Source organism: Erigeron canadensis, chromosome 3 (assembly GCF_010389155.1).
Source record: "Erigeron canadensis isolate Cc75 chromosome 3, C_canadensis_v1, whole genome shotgun sequence".
In the NCBI taxonomy this organism is placed as follows: Eukaryota; Viridiplantae; Streptophyta; class Magnoliopsida; order Asterales; family Asteraceae; genus Erigeron; species Erigeron canadensis.
In genome coordinates this window covers 741469-763689 of record NC_057763.1, presented here as the reverse complement: position 1 = coordinate 763689, position 22221 = coordinate 741469, and the positions used below count along the sequence as shown (strand labels likewise).

Sequence of the window (22221 nt, the reverse complement as noted above, 5' to 3'; positions counted from 1 at the left end):
TCTTGTATCAAATCCATCATGTCGTTTGATTTTAAAAGGAAATAATGTTCGTATCATGATTTTTGATATACGTATCACAACGTACAAGTTTTACAGCTGACTGTATGAAATAGTAAAACACAGTTGTGGTAAATATATCAAAATGATCAAGTAGTGCTAATATCACTTCCCTTTTCCAAAGTCAGATGAAACGAAGGGTAATATGGTAATACCATCCTGACACTTAGTCCCATACTCGGGGTGTTTGGTAGGAGGAAATCATAGAGAATGTAAATGTAATTGATAATGGAAATAGTGAGAAAAAGAATGAGTATTTGGAAAGAGAATGAATTCCGTTGTTTGGTACCCACAGAGAATGAATATATATAAAAAAATAAAATTTTAAAAAATAATGCATTTATTACATATAACATCTTGAAAAGAAAAAAAATATATATTTCTCGATTCTCACACATTCTCTACAATTTGTAGAGAATGAGGAGAATGAAATTGATTCTCCCTTCTCCTTTCTCATTCTCTTTCTTCAATGTTAACAAACAAGGGAAGTCTTTCTTCATGATTTTTGATATATGTATCACAAACAAGGAAATGATGTTCGTATCATTCCATTATACCAAATACCCGCATGTATACTGTACAGAGAGGAAAGCTCAAGTCTTTCCTTTTAGGCCATTTCCATTACCACTTTCTTTGTGTGTGTGTGTTCAACTAAAGATGGTGGAAATGGTACGCAAATACCAACATCAATGGCCCATAACAGAAACAAAAGAAGTAAGATGGTTGAAGCATTATTCATCTGATCATCGGATTTTGTTGGTTGGAGAAGGAGATTTCTCGTTTTCACTTAGTTTGGCTTTTGGTGATGTTTCTAACATTGTCGCTACTTCCTTTGATTCTTATGGTATCTAACTATTTTGTGTTATTATGCGAAGTGTATAAATTACGAAGTGTTTGAAGCCCTAATAATATTAGTGTAGTAACGTAGAGGTATATGTTTAGTTACTAATAACATACATGAGGTAGATCACCCCTTCATCATTCGCAATCTACGAACAATCACCCCACCAGGTCCCCCTTATCAATGCTTTTCCGCTTAAAATCATAATTTTGAAGCGGTGGCAGTGACGGGGAAGAAGGTCGTCCACGCTTCACATTTTAACACCCTTTTGAAGCGGTGGCAGTGACGGGGAAGAAGTCAAAGACAACAAGTGGAAGAAAGAGAAAGGCAATGGCAGCGAAGCCCAGTTGACTTTCTACCAGATTAATCAACTGGAGATCTTCCAGTGTAAATGTCTTTACAAAGCTTTACACTGATTACGAGGAGGACCTATACACTACATCCTTTTACCCGGATAATAATCTTGTCTGTGGATTAAAGTGCAAAATTGTAGAGTGGTTGAATAAAGTAAACTTTTGTCTTACTTTAATTAGCACACACACAAATAATTATTTACTAATACTTTTGTGTGCTGTCAAACATATTTGTACGTCGAAGTTGAGATCCCAATGCTCAACCTTCGACTATAAATAGAGGTCCTTGCCCAAGCATTTCAACAACTTTGCAACCACATACATTCTGCAATATTGTTGGTGAACTTGTGCAATATTCTCTCAATCGCAAAAAAGAACATTTCACAACTCTAAGTGTTTCGATTGTTAAGAGAATTTCCAAGTATAGATCAATTGTACTTCATAGGTTGTTAGAATATTTACATTCATGTATTATCTTGGTTCCGCAACAACCTTGTATTTTATTTAACAATTAATAAATAAAATACACTTGAAAAATTACATATTGTCTCACCAATTTACTTTACTTGTACTTTACATTATTGCATTGTATTTACTTATTCGACTTGTCACCTTAATAAGTATAACTCAAGTTAACCTGGTACACTGTTCACTCTAAACTGGTCACGTCCAGATTAAGTGAAAGTGTTGCAAAGTACACTTACCATTGACATAGATGTGTCTTCAACACTTATCTATTCGTAGTTGAGACTTACACTTTTTTCCAATCATTTACCATTGACAATTGTCATGTTATGATTGGTTAATTTTGTTTCTTACTTAAAGTTAGGTAGTAATTGTTTTTTTTTTTTTATCAAACTAGTAAAATTATTTATAGGTATTTAAAATAGGATATGCATCTTAGAATTTAACCATTTACGTAGTTTTTACTAAAATAATTCGATCTAGTTGTGACACAATTAAAAATGACGATGATCGACTCACGCAAGCTTTTAGGTTGGTTCGTGATAGTATTGGCACATTTGGACACTTTTTTTTCGAATTTTCTCCGTTTGCTTAACGATGGAGGAACGATTAATTTAAAAATAAAAAGAAAATGATAAATCCTTTTAAAAATTAGCCAAAAATCATCTTAAAACTTTAAGAAGGTGACATGTGTTATCCACTAAATCTCTTTCCTAATTTTGTCACTTGATTTTATCACATGTCTCCATTTAATAATTAAGAGGATTTTTAGGCTATTCTTTTAAGACAATTAATATTTTTCATAAAAAAAAAAAATTCTCATACGAGTAACTTACTTAAGTGTAGCACTTTAAATTAAATCATTTCATTTATCATTATTAGAGTTAAAAAGCAAGACCACCTACAATAATGCATACAAGTTAGTAATTGATTATCACCTGCTTTAAGAAAGTAAAAGAAAAGCAAACTAAAAATACTCTCTTTCTTTCCTCTACTGTGAGTGATGTGATCAGAGTCAACCCCAAACTTTGTAATAAGTCGTCGTGAAAATCACCCACATTGGATTTTTACACATATATGAAATATAAATATCTAGACAAAGATTGAGAGCATCATATCATGTCTGCAGTGAAGGAAGAAGGAAACCAGCCCAATTGTGGGAAAAAGAATAATATTAAATGGAGAAGGAAGCAGAAAGAAGTAAGATGGTTGAAGCATTATTCATCTGATCATCGGATTTTGTTGGTTGGAGAAGGAGATTTCTCGTTTTCACTTAGTTTGGGTATGGCTTTTGGTGATGCTTCCAACATTGTGGCCACTTCCCTTGATTCTCATGGTAATTACATAATATAATATAATACTTTTTAACATTTGTCTTTTTTTTTTTTTAATGAATAAATTAAAAAGCATATATACACCTCCTAGATAACTAAAGACTCCCCTGCTAGACAATGATCCCAGATCAACTGGGCGAGTCTTTAGCCTGCTATTGGCGACCCGTTTAAGATAACTTAGTCTACACATGCCATTGTATGATGAGGTGGAGTTGTAATTTGAAACTAGTTATTTTATTCTATTTTTCAAAAATAAAAATAAAATCCGGCACTATTTTTGATATTTGAAGCATGCGTATGGGAAATAGGAACAAACGGATCTGTGACATTAATATGACTTTCCATTTCCCTAAGATTGTTGGGAAGCACCATTCTCTGTTTGCCAGTGTTGAAGGTTCCTGTTTATTCATATGGACCCGTTAGGCCCGACGAGAGTTTGGAACTAGACACCCAATGGGAACACCATTATTATTTTTGTGAATTCCACTCCCCTGTCAGATCGACAAGGTTCTGATGCACGGGGGCGTGACGTAGTACTAGAACGTATTAGAACCTTTAATCCTTAGGGATATTTGTGACGTAGAAGCTTGTGATCTCATTATTTTCTCTGGCTGCTTCTTTTGACACCTATAGAATGATCCAAACTTAAGAATGTAAATCACAATGTATGTAAGATTTAGAGTTACCAACATGTATAATAATTAATAAGAATTCCCTTTGGGTAAATATTATGCTATCATATTCCCCCCCAATCTAACCAAACCGATAAGGTTCAGTTCGTGGTAATGCTCATGTTTCAGTCTAACGGTTCTTAATCAACATTCGTGCCAAATAAGAATTCATGTTATTTGTTGTGTGAAGGATTTATTTTGTCAGACAAATAAGAACGTATATTGTATTCTGAATTCTGATTTGGCATCCTATCAAGGGAAAATTCTAAAAGAGGTAATTGTTTTATAGAATTTCCCCTATTATCAATGATTCCTTTTTTATTAGATGTTCTGATTAAGAAATACAAGGAAGCAAAAACAAACTTGGAGACCTTGCATTCTCTTGGAGCTCAGTTGTTACATGAAGTTGATGCCCTCCAAATGAAGCTTCATACAGATCTTCAAATGCAGAAGTTTGACCGGATTATTTATAATTTTCCACATGCCGGTTTTCTCGGGCGTGAAGATGATCAACAAGTCATCATGTAAGCTCCATTTTGGCATTGTTAATGAATTTGTGCCAGTTAATTCATAAAATATCATATTTGGTTTACTTCTTGTAAATTATTCATCATTCTTGATTCTTATAATAATTTTTTTTTTTTTTTTTTTTTTTTTTTTATGTTTTCCCAATTTCCCTTTATGATTTTATTTTCCATAAACTCTTTGTTGCTTATAGGATGCACAGAAATCTGGTTTCTGGTTTCTTTAAGAATGCAAGTGGCATGTTGCAACCAAAGGGTGAAGTTCATGTAACCCACAAGACTTCAGAACCTTTTCATTTATGGAACATCGAAGAACTTGCTACTCAAAATTCTCTAACATTGCTTGAACGCGCCGAGTTCAAACTTGAAGACTATCCAGGTTACAGCAATAAAAGAGGAGCTGGAATGACATCTGACGCATCATTTCCTTTAGGAGAGTGCAGCACTTATAAGTTTGTGTTTTTTTCAAAAGGGTAAGCTGCATAATGTAGAGCATACTTTGTGTTCATTCTATTTCTAGAAATCACCTTTAAGTTTCTAATTCTAAAACCTCCTCTAGGATTTTTCCAATAATAGAATCAAACTGCCAATTTCTTGCAATTTTCGAAACATTTAACCCTGACTTCAGTTTAATGCTACCTTGACCATCAAGTGAATTTTAAAATGTTTTTCCTTTTCACACTGTGTCCGTGCCATTATCTATAATAACTATTAGTTTTTTTTGAACGATCATAACTGTTACTTAAAGTATTTGTTTTGCCATTATCTACATTCATTCACCTCTAACATATTTTGCCCAAAATTTGCACACATCAATTGAGCCCTAAATGTGTTCTTGTTCCTCTGCACATTGTAACAGCGATTCGAGCAAGGAAGATGGATTATGCTATTGTGACCCTCCTCTAAAAAGAGTTGAGCATGTATCTTGGTCAAAGAAAAACCCAAACCGAAGATTTATGGGCTGTCCTAAATATGGAGTAAGTTTGTAATTTTTAGAGCTTGGTTGTTTATGATAACGGATTAATTTTGAGATTGTATGTAGGGACCTGAAAGTGCGCATTGTAAATCCATTGACTGGATTGATCCTCCTTTAAGTGGCTGGTATAAAAAAGCAATGAGTGAGCTTCGTTTAATTCATCATGAAAGGGATGAGAAAGAAAGGCTAATGAAGTCTCTAACTCATCAAAGGAAGGAGAAAGAAGCAGAAATTGAAGCATTAGTTGAAGAAAAGATTCAAAACGAAAAGTTAATGGAAACTTTGAAATCCCAAAATAAAGAAATGCTTGCATACAAAGAGAAACTAATGGAGTCTCTAACTCGTCAAAGGAATGAGAAAGAAGCGGCAATTGAAGCTTTACTTGAAGAAAAGATTCAAAAGAGAAAGTTAATGGAAGCTTTGAAATCCTTAAATAATAAACTCGATGCATACAAAAATTGGCAGAATAAGCTTTATAAAAGATGTTTGATGGTATCTGCAGTCTTAGTAGTCGGTTATTGGTGGCGTCGTTCAAAAAAACGGTAGTTGTTGCCTGTTGGTGTTCTGAGTATTTATTTAGTGATATAGTACTGTAATGTCTTGGAGCCTTGGACTTGTTTTCAATTTGAATGCAAATGAAGTTTATGTATGTTAAAGCTTTGTATGTCTTGCTGTTTACTTCATTCCTTTTAATACGTAGACTGCCAAACCAAACATGATTCATTCATAGGCTTGCATAGCACAAGGTAATCTAATAAGTTGTTTGGAAGTTAAACCAACATTTTTGAGCCATAATAAACTAATAAGCTCTCTCCTCTTAAGGGGGTGCTTGGCATAGCTTTTTAATTTCCCCATTAAAGTGATTGTGTTTTGGCTTGCATAGCACTTTTCAGGATTTTTTCCTTACCCAAACAACATATGCTTAGTAATTTTTTTCAAAGCTTGACAAGCATTTTTCAAGAAGCAAAGGTGCATTGGCTTTTTAGCTTTTTACTCCATTTCTTTTTAGTAAAACTTTTTTTCAAGTTATTTATTGCATATGTTGAGATTTAAGCCAAAAAAAATTAAAACAAAATTATAAATAAGGTTTCAGGAATAATATAGTCATATTTGACAAATTCGGGCCTTTACTTTAAGCCTGTGTTTTCAAACCATGTGCCTTCATTTTCGTAAAACCCGGGCTTAATAAACTTAAGTCTATCAACGTTTAGCAATTCAAGAAACGACATTGTTGGATGTTCGCATACAACTCTAAATGGCCAAGTGTTGTTTCGTTCCTACTCGATCGAGTTATTCATTATTCTAAAATAAATACTAATTCTACAGCTTGTTTACCAATATTTGTATGTATATTATTGGTCCAATAATATTCAACATAAACTACACTAATCCACATACAAATTTGATATTAATTAAAAAGAAAAACTCAAATAAATAGATTTGAAAATAAAAGAATTTTATCTTAATCTTAATATTAATATATACTAAAAGGCCTAACTTTAATTGATCAATCACAACTTTTAATTTTTCAAAATTAATTAAATCGACACATGGTTTAACTTTTTTGTTTTTCATCATCAATTTACATGTTTAACCCAATTTAAATATAATTAATACTTTATTTCATAATGTTTATCTAAGGAACAAAATATAGCTAAAAGTTAGGAATGTTACATATTTATATCAATATTTTATTTCATAATATTAATTGTAATCAAAATAATTGTAATATTGTTGTTATTAATAATTGTAATCAGACTATAATTAGGATATCATTGTTGTTATTAGTAATCAAAATCAAGTTATATTTAGAACACATATTCTTTTTATATAAACTGAAAATTACAAATAAAATCACAACAGACAAAATTATGGAAAATCCCACGAACTAGCAGTTACTTTTATTGTTCTTAACAATCATGGCCAACGAAATTAAAATTATTTTGGTGCAATACATCATTGAAAACTCGATCAATTATATAATCAAAGTTAAGATATTGCCTCTTTGAAAGAGTTTCTATAAAAAAAACTTTACTACACAATCCAACCTTGATATGATTTATCATTCAATATTTACATGTAAATATCTCAATTCCTTTTTAAGTATATTTCTACATATAACTTATAAGTTTATTTTTTTTTTTTGCTTCATATACTAATTCTTATATTAATAATATTGTAAAACACGTATATATAAAACAGGTCTAAAATCTAGTATTTTAAGAAGAACGAAATCCAAAATTAATATATATATTAAAAACAAAGGTACGGAAATGCGTGTAAAGAATAGTAACAGGCCATTTTATTTGTTTGGGCCCATTTTTATTTTCTTAATGGGCTAACTTCATTTTATTTTGGACCCATCTTATATTCTTAATTTTGGGCTTGACAAATTATGTTTTGATTTTTTAAATTGCTTCTAATTTGTTTACAAAGATCACTTATTTTAATTGCATATTATCATTTTTTAAGTTTGTAACCTTTTTAAGATTATCTCATGTTATTACAAGTGAATTATTACATAGTATATATACAGATAACAGTTGGTGTATATTTTGAATATATACACATAACCATCTCCGAAAAATTTGTTTGCAATACTTATTAATTTCAATGTTATTTCGGTTGATGTTTTATTATTATGGATTATTTTTGTTTCACTTTCTATTTTCAATGATTTGAGAAGTTAGCTTTAATTATGTTTTTATTTTAAAGATTCTACTTTTATATTTATTATTTTTTAGAATTTATATAATATACTAATCTGTAATAAAATTTTACTGTCGATTTTTTCTAATTTATAATTGCTTCTCATTAAAAAATCAATATCAACTCAGGTTTTGAGCTATATAATGTTTCTAAAAGCATGTAATAATTTTTATACAGTACGGAACACAATAAATATAACTTCTCCCGGGGCAACGCCTGAGTAACGTATTGTAACACCCCAACAAGGCGGAATAATGGGATATCACAAGAAAAGCGCAGCACGACATGGAAATTAAGTAGAGACAAATCTAGATGCATTAAAAGGATTGGGAATCCTTACAAGCTAGTCAATTACAAATCCGAGACCATACAAAAATGCACAAGGAGCACGACCATCAAACGTTTACAAAAGAGAGTACAAAAGATGGTATATGATCCTAAGCATAACCCATAAGCAGGGACAATGAATCACGGATCCACAGTAAAGTCCAAGTCCAATCCTATCATGCAAACAATCAATTATCATCCAACACGTCTTTGATTCACCTGTTCACCTGAAAAGTGTACTAAAACGGGTCAACATAAAGTTGGTGAGTTCGTAGGTTTAAATAATAAAGTCTAGTGTGTCGGGATAACAACCGTTAATGATATACGAGGATTACTAACGTTCAATAACGTGGGCTCAACAACCCAATACGTGAGTATAAAGATACACATAACGTGAGTGTAAAGATACCCATAACGTGAGTATAAAAATACCCACAACGTGAGTATAAAGATACCCATAACGTCAGTATAAAGATACCCATAACGTGAGTATAAAGATACCCATAACGTGAGTATAAACATACCCATAACGTGAGTATAAAAATACCCATAACGTGAGTATAAGGATACCCATAACGTGAATTTAACAATCCATAACGTAAGTATATATATGTAATAAACGTTTCAATAACACATATCGCAAGCAAATAATTAAGTAGTTATCATTTCGTTCAATATCATAATCAAACGTATCAACCGACAAGCATTTAACAAACGAGTACACTTTCTACCCCAAATAAAGTAAACGTAGGGGCTACGAAACTCACCTTGGCCTCTAGAAGTCGTTAGAAGGAGATTAAGCAGACGAATGAGGAGCACAACGATCACAAACCTATTACATCAACATCTTATCATCACATTATATCCTAAACTATGCCACATTCCCAAGGATGGTTTGTAAAATGAATTTAGAACATTTGGTTAAAGATATAAAGGTTTTGATTGAACACAAGTTGAGGTTTGACACTAAATCCGGACGTAGAAATCAAAGTGTTACACGCGCCTTGTTATGGATCATTAAGATGTAATAATGAGTTTGGGTTAAGCAACTAAGGTTTAAACACTTTAGAACACTAAATATACATGATTAGCAAATATGTGACACGTAGGAAAAGCATGTGGCACATAGTTGGCTTTTTCAGATTTTTGGGCAAATATGTGGCACATGCTTACATGCATGTGGCGCATATTTGACCCTGTTCAGACTTTACACAAAAACTGTGGAACATCATTACTCAATGTGGCACATATTTAGCTTTTTCAAATCTTTGGAAAAATGTGGCACATGCATACCTGCATGTGCCGCATATTTGACTATGTTCGAACTTTACACTAAAACTGTGGCACATCATTACTCGATGTGGCACAACTGGGCATGTTCTTGCTCAAAACGGATTTCAACACTAAAATTGACCTATGAACGATTTTGGAAGTGCAAATACTCATTTTTAAGCATCATAAACACATATAAACATAACCCATAACAAAATTCCGTCCATAACATCAACACAAGTTCAAAACCATCTTAATTCAACCAAAACCCTAAATGAAACCCTAGTTTGACTCAAATACGGTTTTGACTCGATTCTTGACCCAAAAACGTTTAGATTCAACTAGAGACACGTTCAACAACATAAAATGATGAATATAAGGTAGATTTAACTTACCAAATCTTCCACAAGCTTCTAACCCGTATTTGAGCTATAAAAGGAGATTTCTTGCACTTTGAGGTTTGGTCTTTTGATATGATGATTAGGTGATGATAATGATGATGAATTTATTGCAAATCTAGTTGGGATGTCACTAAATTAACTCAAGAATTTAGAGAGATAGAGAGATGAGTTGTTGGTGCATTTAGTGAGAGATGAGAAAGAGAGAAAGTGTAAGAATTGAATGGATGGATGATTGGGAGGATAGGGTTGGGTCATGGGTGGTTCATGGATCATGGGTCGACCCATGGATCACCCCGATTACGTTTCTAGTCAGTTTTTAACGTCACATTACGTCATAAAACCGATAAATACGACCACATAGCCTCGTCTAGTATAAATACACGTTTCTAACTCATACATAAATACATGAACTATTTAAATCAGTTAGCATAGTAAATCATTTAGCACGTTCGGGTCAACGAGTCGAAAATCAATTGAGCCACAAAGTCATGGAGTTAAATCAAGATTATCTACGTTTAATATACGTTAATACGAGTCAAAAATCACAAATGTTACACGTATCTCGTTAAAAACTAAATTTGAATATCTTTTTAAATACTTTTAATTAAATATAAATTAAATAAATATAGTTGGTTTGATAGAATAATAACTTTAAAGGATATCTCTTATCTCTTATATTAATAAAAAAAGAATTGTTTTTTTTAGGAACACAATCAAATTCTAATTGTTTGCACAATCTTAACTTACACAAAAATAAATTGACTCATCAAAATCTATCTAATCATTTTACCTTAATCGTGTTCGATACTTAAACAAGCCATTTGAACAATGTTAACTAATCCTATATGTATTTCGTAAAGTATTATATAAATGTTACATTTTAACAAAGATACCTTTATAACTACGTTAATTGTTTAAAAAAAAGAAAAGAAAAATCTTAATAAAATCTAGGAAAAACGATCTTTAATGACCTAAATCAAACACTGACTGTAATATTAAATTCTATAAACAATTTAAAATATTTAGATATACAAATCATCATAAAATAATATACTTTTTCAAATTTTTCTTAAAGAAAACGGGTTCGACTTGTAGTTGGATTAACTAAAAAATATGTTGTTAAAGAAATATCTTAACTTCGAAGGTCAATCACAACAGAGATTGCATCAGCCTTAGCTTCCTCTGCTAAAGAAATAGATTCATTATGGATCTTCGAAGGTCGCAGAGTCGTGGCAGCCTAGCAATATTAAACACTTACCTGTGCGATTGGAACATTGCGGTATAAGTTTTTACTATCAATTTAGTGTTTAATCGAACGAATTTTGGAGCGGAGTAATTAGGGTTCTTCAATTTGGGGGGAAATAGAAGAAAAAGGGGAGAATTTGGCGGGGAGAGAGAAAGGAAAAAAAAAATAAGAAAAATGATATATAAAATCGATATATATATATTGGGATGGTCAAAGTCAAGTGCCACGTCAGCAAAAGTGATGACATGGCAGCGATGACGTGGCACTTGATGGGCTCCGTCTGTCAAAATCTAACGATATACCCTTTATTAGGAATTTTATGAAAATAAGATCCTTTAAATAGACGAAAACAAAATAGGTTACATTTAATAGGAATTTCGTGTAAATAGGTTACCTTTTTTATAGATTTTTCCCTTTAATTTAATTTAATATAAAACTAGATTACATTGATAATTTTATCTAATATTTTACTTTTCGATTATATTATCAATGTTAAATTAGATATTTACTTTATCAATTTCACACATATATTTTTGATATTTGTTATTATATATGATTTAATTTTCCTATCTTCACCTTTATATCTAAATTTTTCTCTTAATTTTTTTTCTTTATTCTACTTTATATATGTTTCTTTTAGATTTTACATGCATAATAAAAGTATAATATTATTAAAAATCTATTTAATTACAACAACTGTACCCAATCCTTGAGCGGGGTATGGGAGAGGTGAGTTGTAGACAGTTTTAACTCTATCCAAAGGTAGAGAGACTACTTTCATATTTTTAACGTATATATGTTAATCATTGTCTTCAAGTAATATTACTTAAAATCTTATATTTATAATCAATTTAATGTAATGCGTATATTACCATATACATCATATGGGATTAATCTAGTAAAGTATAAACATAAGTTTACAAGACTTTTCTCGTTACAAAATAAGTAATTTTCTAATAATAAGGTCCTATTAAAATGTTGTATTTATATTATTGTAGCTTGTACCTATAAATTTAAACAGGCCCGGTCTTGGGCAAGTGCGAAAAACTCAATTGAGCAGGGCACCAAAAAGTAAGGGGCACCAAATTTTGTATACAATACGTTACTGAGTCACTCTATATATTGATATATTAAATTAATTTTGCTGCTAAAGATATATCTATAGGCAAAAGATGTTGTTGTTATCTTATATATTAAAGTCCACTAGTCCATCAATATCTTATGAATTATATTATTGTTTTATTATTATACCATACATAATAATCCCATCCTATATTTTTTGACGTTAATATATACAGATAGTCGCAAAGAGTAAATACGTAAACTGGAAGTGTTCATTGTTCAAACATATATATTGATTTATATACTTTGATTAATTTTTTTTATGTGAGACTTAAATAATTTGTGGTATTAATTATCAAAACTTAACTTTTGATGCATTTAAAAATAAGTTAGAAAACTTTGCTATAGTTATTTTATATTTTCGAACGACATTATAGTTATGTTTGTTTTGATACCTTTTTGTATATACTTACTATATTTCAGCCGTTAATGACAAATTTTGACGTTTAATGGGCACCATTAATATATTATTGAGCTGGGCACCCAAAATTCATGGCACGGGCCTGAACTTAAATTATAAAGTATAAACGAACAGTTTCATAACTGTTTAAAATTTTCAATCTAATTGAGACACAATTTAAAAGTGACGATGAGCGATTGACGCAATCTTTGAGGATTGGTTAGTGACGGTATTTGGACACCTTTTTCTCCGTTTGCTTAACAATGGAGGAAATGTTTTTATTTAAAACAAAAAAAATTACTTAACCGTAGCACTTTAAATCATTTCATTATTTTAGAGTTAAAAAGCAAGACCACCAACAATTGATTATCACTGTTTTAAGAATGCATTTTTGAGTTTTATTTTTATGGGATAAGAAAGAGAAGGAAAGAAAAATTTATGTTTTTGTATTTTTGAGTTTTTGATTAAAAGAAAGGAAAGTAATGGAAAGGAAAAGTAGGGGTTTTAAAGCTAAAAACTTTCCTTCCATATTTGGCATGATTTGGAAGGATAAGTTATAAATTTATCAATATACCTTTCAAACCTTTATATGAAGTATAATAACTATGGGTCTATAAATATAATATTACATATTTTTATCCTTTCTTATCCTTCTCTTTTAACTCAAGAATGCCTTTAAATCCTTTTATTCACTTTCTTTTCTTTTAAATAATAAAACTCAAGAATTAATTTATAAATATAATTTTTTATCTTTTTTTTCTTATCCAATTTTCGCTTTTCTTTTCTTTTAATAAAAACTCCAGAATACATAAAGAAAAGAAAAGCAAACTAAAAATACTCTCTTTCCTCTACTAAATGATGTGATCAAAAGCAAGTCAACCCAGAGTTTGTAAGTCGTCAAAATCAGCCACATTTGTCTTGAAATATATTTTACACATGAAATCTATCTAGCCAGGATTTGAGATCATCATGTCTTTGAGGGAAGAAGAAAAATCTGGCTCAAGTTGCCCTAACCAACCCAATTCTAAGAAGAGGAGTAGTGGTAACAGTCAGAAGAAAGTGGTAAAATGTTTGAAGCATTATTCGTCAAATCATCGGATTTTGTTGGTGGGGGAAGGAGACTTTTCATTTTCACTTAGTTTGGGTATGGCTTTTGGTGATGCTTCCAACATTGTGGCTACTTCCCTTGATTCTTATGGTAATTCACATACCCTTTTTTGTCTTCAAATTCCTTGTTGGTAATTATAGATATACAGGTGATCCATATGCCGCCTCTTTTTTTTTTTTTTTTTGATGTCGTATACCACCAAAGGTGTTTCAGTAATATTTTAGAGTATAACACTCTAAAAGGAGGGTTTGTAATGTATGGGTAGAATAAAAGGGGTGGTTTACCCATAGTTATTAGTTGTGGACTCATTGTATTTCACTCGACTCGAAAGCTTAATATTTTGACTCCTTACTCGATACATGACTCACATATCATAAGACTTTAAAGTCACAATATTAGATAATCTTTACTTTTATAATAACTAGCATGTTGTCCGTGGCGACGGTAATGTAATGGTGGTGGCAGCGACAGGTGGTAATGACGATAATTGCAGTCTATTGAAGTAAATGTGACTGATTAGTGTAGTTATTTTAAGAGTTAAGGGACTGGTGGTATGATTTATTTTATTAAGGATATATTAGTTATATTAGTGGAAATAATTAAATTAGTGAATGAAAAAGAGGATAATTTGAAAAAAGAAAAAAGGGGGTATTTATGTAATATTGCATGGTGTAACATTCAACAGTTCTAAAAATAAAAAGGTTATTTCTTATTGTCTTTACGAGCATGATACCCGCGCAATGCGGCGTCGATGATATTAGTTGCAATGTGGTACGTGGCGTCAATGGATGGTGATGGCGTCAAGTGGTGTATGAAATTGATATAAAGATATTTGAAATTAGAGATACTGAATATATATCCTTTAAAAGATTATGGAATAATTGTGTAAGTTAATTAATTAAGGGTAAAACGGTAATTTCGCATGTCCCAAGTTGTAAACTTTTCAACATATGGGTATAATTTTTATATAGTAGTATAGAAGTATAGATAAGTATAGATAGATATAGATATAGATATACAAGTATTTATTGTACAAGGATAATATAATATAATATAATTTTTATATATATTAAGCTGAAAATAAGAAAATATACTATTGAAATAAAATCTAATTTAAAAACATATAAAATAACTATGCTAAATTTTTTTATTTTATTGTGACTCAGAAAGTGACTTGCATAAACTGAGTCGCATAGACTTGGATGAGTTTGGAGCAAAGTCGAGTCATCCACCGAGTCACCTCGTTTTCACTTTGGTTTGATACGACTCGTACGAGTCGACCAGTGACTCTGACTCGTACGAGTTGACTGTTTGACAACTATGGGTTTACCCCTTATAATATATGGTTGAGATAATTAAACATACATACCAGTTTTTGGGCAGAATATAGTAGGAAGATTGGTTTATGGTGCTGATGATCATTGCTTACAATTTGATGAAGGGTGGTTTATCCCTTAGATATATTATCTCGTTTTGCATTGGGTACCCTTAGGGATGTCATTGATAAGTTTTTATTGGTCATTTGGTTGCACAGTTTAATGATTGCACTTTTATTATAATATGTGATTTTTGTGTATGGACAATAATTTTGGGACAGAGGAAGGAAAATTTACTCCGGTACCTGTTAATTATATACTACAGCGACATGATTAACCGGCTTATTACAGGACTGGGTTACTGTTTAGAGTTCCACTTTTCTAGCTAAATGGGTTGGGTTTGCGGTTGTTATATGAACTCGACAACCTGAACCCATCATTCCAAACACGGCACTGATTGTCAGCCGTAGTGTGAAGAGAGTGATTTATGTTGTTGGTTACCCAAATTATTCGATATATATGTATGTTTTCTCTGGTTTACTTCTTTTTTTGATAAGATGCAGATCAAACTTTTCTATCCAATATATTTTATGTATTCATGTTCATCTCTGGCTGCTTCTTAGAATAGAGTAAATGCCCGGGAACCCCTTAATCCCATGAAGAAATTTTTCCTTCCAGTCTAGCGACCCTGCAACGCTGACTAGCGTTGACACCCCGGAAACCTTGGTTGGGGAACGAAGATTCGAATCTCCACTTATTTCAGCACCAAACCGCTTTTTAGGGGGGCATGTGGCTACTGGGCTGATAACCAATGATTTCTGGCTGCTACTTTAGACACCCATAGAATGACCCAAACTTAATAAGGATTCCCTTTTGGGTAATATCATACTATCGTGTTCCTGGTTTGGGAAAGAAAACGATCTTTGGGTTTGATCACTACTCCCTCACCAATATAACCAAACTGATAAGGTTCAGTTCGTGGTCATGTACTCATGTTCATGTTTCACTCCAATGTTTTTAAGTTCACATTTATGTCAAATAAGAATTCATGCTTTTTGTTGTCTGAGAGTTTATTTTAACAGACAAATAAAGAAAATATATTTGTATTCTGATTTGGCATACTGTAAAGGAAAATTTCATAGAAAGGAAATTGTTTTATGCAACTTAATCTATCATCAGTGATTCCCTTTCATTAGATGTTGTGATTAAGAAATACAAGGAAGCAAAAACAAACTTGGAGAACTTGCATTCTCTTGGAGCTCAGTTGTTACATGAAGTTGATGCACTCCAAATGAAGCTTCATAGAGATCTTCAAATGCAGAAGTTTGACTGGATTATTTATAATTTTCCACATGCCGGTTTTTTTGGGCCTGAAGATGATCAAAAAGTCATCAAGTAAGCTCTTTTTCTAATGAATATGCGCTAGTTAATTCTCAAAGTATCATAGAGGTTTACTTGTAAATTATTCGTCATTCTTGATTCTTATAATATATAGATTATGTTTTCCTTTTATCATTTTATTTTCCACGAACTTTATGTTGCTTGTAGGAAGCACAGAAATCTGGTTAGTGGTTTCTATAAGAACGCAAGTGGCATGTTGTGTCCAAAGGGTGAAGTTCATGTAACCCACAAAACATCCGATCCTTTCCAATCTTGGAACATCGAAGAACTTGCCACTCAAAATTCTCTAACATTGCTTGAACGCATAAAGTTCAAACTTAAAGATTATCCAGGTTACAGCAATAAAAGAGGAGATGGAAACAGATCTGACGAATCATTTCCTTTAGGGGAGTGCAGTACTTATAAGTTTGTGTTGTTTTCGAAAGGGTAAGCTGCGTAAAATAGAAACATACCTTGTGTTCATTTTTATTTTAAAAAACCATCTTTAGAATTTGTCAATAATAGAAACAGACTTCCAATTTCTTGCAATTTTTGAAATGTTTAACCCTGACTTCGGCTTAATGCTTCCTTGACCATTAAGTTAATTTAAATGTTTTTCTTTTCCATAATGGTCCGCGTCATTATCTATAATAACCGTTAGGTATAACTTTTATTTTGCCATTATATATGTTCATTCACCTCTAATATTGTTTTGCCCAAAATTTGCATGCATCATTGAGCCCTAAATGTGCTCTTGCTCTTCTGTAAATCGCAACAGCAGTTCGAGCAAGGAAGATGGATTATGCAATTGTAAGCCTCCTCTAAAAAAAGTTGAGCATACATCTTGGTCAAAGAAGAACCCAAACAGAAGATTTATGGGTTGTCCTAAATATGGAGTAAGTTTGTAATTTTAGAGCTTGATTGTTTACGATAACAAATTAATTTTGAGATTGTATGTAGGGACCTGAAAGTGTGCATTGTAAATCCGTCGACTGGATTGATCCTCCTTTGAGTGAATCAAGGTATAAAGAAGCAATGTATGAGCTTCATTTAATTCGTCGTGAAAGGGATGAGAAAGAAAGGCTAATGAAGTCTCTAACTCATCAAAGGAAGGAGAAAGAAGCAGAAATTGAAGCATTAGTTGAAGAAAAGATTCAAAACGAAAAGTTAATGGTAGCTTTGAAATCTCAAAATAAAGAAATGCTTGCATACATAGAAGAACTAATGGTGTCTCTAACTCATCAAAGGAATGAGAAAGAAGCAGCAATTGAAGCTTTACCTGAAGAAAGGATCCAAAAGAAAAAGTTAATGGAAGCTTTGAAATCCCCAAATAAAGAAACTGATGCATTCGAAATTTGGCAGAATAAGCTTTATAAAAGATGTTTGATGGTATCGGCAGTCTTAGTCGTTGGTTATTGGTGTTGTCGTTCAAAGAAACGGTAGTTGTTGCCTGTTGGTGTTCTGAGTATTTGTTTAGTGATATAGTACTGTAATGTCTTGGAGCCTTGGACTTATTTTCAATTTGAATGCAAATGAAGTTTATGTATGTTAAAGCTTTGTATGTCTTGCTGTTTACTTCATTCCTTTTAATATGTAGACTGCCAAACCAAACATGACTCATTCATAGGCTTGCATAGCACAAGGTAATCTAATAAGTTGTTTGGAAGTTAAACCAACTTATTTGACCCATAATAAGCTAATAAGCTCTCTTAAGGGGGTGTTTGGCATACCTTTTTTTAATTTTGCCCTTGTAAACTAATTGTGTTTTGTTAGTGCTATTAAGCATTTTTCAGGTTTTTTTTTTTCTTTTTCCTACCGAAACAACTTATGCTTAGTAATTTTTTTCCAAGCTTAATAAGTATTTTTCAAGAAGCAAGGATTTATTGGCTTTTTAGCTTTTTACTCCATTTCTTTTTAGTAAGACTTTTTTATAAGTGATTTATTCCAAATGTTGGGTTTCAGTTTATAAAAAATATATATATATATTTTCAAGAATAATAAAGTATTAAAAAAAAAAATGTGCCTTCATTTTTGTAAAACCCGGGCTTAATAATAAGTCTATCAACGTTTAGCAATTCAAGAAACGACATTGTTGGAAGTTCGCGTACAACTCCAAGTGGCCAAGCCGATTGGTGTGAGTTATTCATTATTCTAAAATAAATACTAATTCTACAGCTTGTTTACCAATAATTTTCAACATAAACAACACAAATCAACATACAAATTTCATATTAATAGATTTGAAAATAAAAGAATTTTATATTTAATAAAAAAACGAAATCCAGAATTAAAAAATAAATTTGAATATCTTTTTAAATACTTATATTTAATTAAATAAATATAGTTGGTTCGATAGAATAAGGATACAATAATGATAACAAAGGTTTTAGTATGGACTGTCGTACATTTACGGATAGGTTTTTGATATATAGAAAGTATAAGTTTTATTAATTGTTTTGATATTAGGAATGACTATCCTAATATTATTGGGTTGGCCCATTGTGCACTTTAATAATTTGTAGAGTTGCCGTTTAAAAAAAATAATTCGTAGGAGTTAAAAAAGAAAGACCCCTAAGTCGTCGCTTCGCTTCCCTTCCTTCAGAAAAAGCAAACCAAACATACTTTGTTCCTTCTCGACTAATTAAGTGATCGGAGTCAAGTCAACCTGCAGAGTTGTATGTCGTCAAGATCACAATCTGGACAAGTTTGATCATGCCTTTGAGGGAAGAAGAAAACCCGGTGGGCTTAAGCGGCCCAAACCAACCCAATTCTAGCAGTAGAAGGAGTGGGAAGCAGAAAGAAGTAAGATGGTTGAAGCATTATTCATCTGATCATCGGATTTTGTTGGTTGGAGAAGGAGATTTCTCGTTTTCACTTAGTTTGGCTTTGGCTTTTGGTGATGTTTCTAACATTGTCGCTACTTCCTTTGATTCTTATGGTATCTAACTATTACCCCCCCTTTTTTTTTGTCTTTAATTATTTTGTTTGTGTATAATAATAATAATAATAATAGATGTGTGTTATTATGCGAAGTGTATAAGTTACGAAGTGTTTGAAGCCCTAATAATATTAGTGTAGTAACGTAGAGCTATATGTTTAGTTACTAATAACATACATGAGGTAGATCACCCCCTCATCAATCGCCCTCTATGAACAATCACCCCACCAGGTCCCCCTTATCAATGCTTTTCCGCTTAAAATCATAATTTCGAAGCGGTGGCAGTGACGGGGAGGAAGGCCGTCCACGCTTCACATTTTAACACCCTTTGCACCTTAATCTCCTCTATGTCTATATGGTTAAGAACTTGTGATAATGAAGCATAAAAGTTTCTCTGTAGTTTTCCCTATTATCAATGATTCTCTTTTATTAGATGCTGTGATTAAGAAATACAAGGGAGCAAAGACAAACATGGAAATCTTGCGTTCTCTTGGAGCTCAGTTGTTACATGAAGTTGATGCCCTGCAAATGAACCTCCATAAAGATCTTCAAAAGCAGAAGTTTGACCGGATTATTTTTAACTTTCCACATGCCGGTTTTTTGGGGCTTGAAGATGATCAACAAGTTATCATGTAAGCCCCTTGTTTAATGAATTTGTGCTAGTTAATTCTCCAAGTGCCAACGCCGGGTTAGCCAATTTGGTAGAGGCTTGGATAGATCCTCTTGGGAAGGAGACCAAGGTTCAAACCTTGGCATAGACATGATTGTTTAGGGGTAGAATTAGTGTAATATTTAGTTTTTTTAAAAAAAAGTTAATTCTCCAAGTATCATATTTGGTTTACTTCTTGTAAATTATTTATCTATTTAGTGTCTTATAATAAAAAAAATAATATTTTACTTTTGTTTGTTTTTCACGAACTTTTTGTTGCTTGTAGGATTCACAGAATTCTTGTTTGTGGTTTCCTTAAAAACGCGAGTGAGATGTTGCATCCAAAGGGTGAAATTCACGTAACGCACAAGACTTCAGATCCTTTTCATTTATGGAACATCGAAGAACTTGCTACTCAAAATTCTCTAACATTGCTTGAACGCGTAAACTTCAGACTTAAAGATTATCCAGGCTACCACAACAAAAGAGGAGATGGAGACAGATCTGACTCATCATTTCCTTTAGGAGCGTGCAGTACGTATAAGTTTGTCTTCTTTTCGAAAGGGTAAGCTGCATAATGTGGAAACATACTCTGTTCATTTCTATTTCTAGAAACCACCTTTAAAATTTTTCAGTAACAAAAGCGAACTACCAATTTCTTGAAATTTTAGAAACATTTTACCCTTGCTTCTGTTTAAAATCTGTGACACCTGTTAGTTAAAGCATTTATGTTGTCATTATATACTCTTAGGCAAAGAACCTACATAGTTATAGTTGGTTTATTTATCTTAAAAAAAGAAGAAAAAAAAAAGGGGGGGGGGGGGGGGACCCTCTGGTCTTGGTACCCAGAGCGCATACTGCATATAACTCATGCCCGGTAATTCACCATCCTCACACATGGATCACACGATATAGTTTTTCCACTTGCATTTGGTAAGTTTTACGTGACCTAGTCTTCATCTGTGGACCCAAGTGGTCACATGATGGCGCTATATTGTATATTTATAGCCGTTGATTAATACTGAATACTCTTAACTTTCATGGTATCAGAGCCAAGTGTGGACCCTCAGCTGGCCGGAACAAAGTTTCACAAAAAAAGAAGCAGCCTCAGAAAAAGCTTTATATGCCTCAACAGTATTGCCAGCAAGTCACCCAACGTCCTTTTGGGAATTGTTTTGCAGGTTTGCAGCCTTCAGGGGCTGTTAGATCGGCTCCACATTACTTTCCGGCTCAGGCATTTTCCTCGGCTCCACAACAACCCGCTCCAGTCAATTTATTTGGGCAACCATCGCAATACCCAACTGCCACATATGGATCAGACCAGCAACTACCATTAGCAAGCCTATCTCAAGGACAACAGTCGCAGCCTACAACCATGCCAGATTGGTCTGCATACGGGCATGCTCAGCCTAACTCTTGGCCTAGTTACACTGCTTCCCCTACTCTGCTTTATGGGGAACAGGGTGCGACTTCTACAGATCTGGCTTCAGCTTTTTCTTCAATGTCTTTGCAGCCACCTCAGGCTGACCCAATGTACTACACGGACACTGGTGCTCCAGGTAGTCTTTCTTTACTAACATCTTGTCCTAAATCAAGATCAATTATGGTTGGTAATGGTGCTGTTTTGTTGCTTATTTAGGTTGGTCAACCTATGATAGTGTATCACCCTCCGGCTCGCTATTAATACATCCTACGTTCGAGCACGCTGCAGCTGCAGGATACAACTTGTCACTGTCTGAAAGCGGGCTACAGCCCCATCCTTCTGACTACACTAGGATAGGACAAATGTACCTAGTACAGTAATGACGTCCCCCTGAACACTTTTCAGAGCGGTAGCTTTGGCGAGTTTTTATCCTGTTTTACCTTCATTGGATCGATCTTCTTCTACTGTGTCGTTCACTGTTGTCACATCTCTTACTTGACATCGTTGTCGAGGCCTCCCCTGACAATCTTTGATTTTTTAGTTTCTAGGAAATTTCTTTCATGCTCTTGTAAAACATTACCCATTTGTCATAATTGTCAACTGGGAAAACATTGTTGTTTACCTTTTTCTGCTTCTAGTACTAAGAATCTTTCTTGTTTCAACTTGTTCAGTCAGATTTAGAGAACCTTTGGTGTAGATATAAAAAACT

General features: G+C 32.7%; 3 protein-coding genes across 4 annotated transcripts; all 3 read left to right on the top strand.

The window, feature by feature from the left end:
* Nucleotides 1–2678: 2678 nt before the first annotated feature.
* On the top strand, nucleotides 2679–5870 carry LOC122594228. The gene is made up of 5 exons (XM_043766696.1): nucleotides 2679–3052; nucleotides 4047–4245; nucleotides 4440–4718; nucleotides 5105–5222; nucleotides 5288–5870. Exons 1-5 carry the CDS (start codon nucleotides 2836–2838, stop codon nucleotides 5765–5767), a joined length of 1293 nt encoding a protein of 430 aa, XP_043622631.1. The 5' UTR covers nucleotides 2679–2835; the 3' UTR covers nucleotides 5768–5870.
* Nucleotides 5871–13557: 7687 nt separating this feature from the next.
* On the top strand, nucleotides 13558–18055 carry LOC122593193 (25S rRNA (uridine-N(3))-methyltransferase-like). Of its 2 annotated transcripts, none has more exons than XM_043765565.1 (5): nucleotides 13558–13896; nucleotides 16319–16517; nucleotides 16671–16949; nucleotides 17284–17398; nucleotides 17463–18055. In XM_043765565.1, the coding sequence occupies exons 1-5, from the start codon at nucleotides 13668–13670 to the stop codon at nucleotides 17943–17945; spliced, it is 1305 nt and encodes a 434-aa protein (XP_043621500.1). In that variant the 5' UTR covers nucleotides 13558–13667; the 3' UTR covers nucleotides 17946–18055. The 2 variants fall into 2 exon arrangements, with proteins under 2 accessions (XP_043621500.1, XP_043621499.1); XM_043765564.1 differs by having other exon boundaries at nucleotides 17281–17398.
* Nucleotides 18056–19036: 981 nt separating this feature from the next.
* On the top strand, nucleotides 19037–22174 carry LOC122593191 (heavy metal-associated isoprenylated plant protein 41-like). Its single transcript, XM_043765563.1, has 5 exons — nucleotides 19037–19440; nucleotides 19874–20072; nucleotides 20376–20654; nucleotides 21140–21648; nucleotides 21729–22174. The coding sequence occupies exons 1-5, from the start codon at nucleotides 19215–19217 to the stop codon at nucleotides 21890–21892; spliced, it is 1377 nt and encodes a 458-aa protein (XP_043621498.1). The 5' UTR covers nucleotides 19037–19214; the 3' UTR covers nucleotides 21893–22174.
* Nucleotides 22175–22221: the final 47 nt, after the last annotated feature.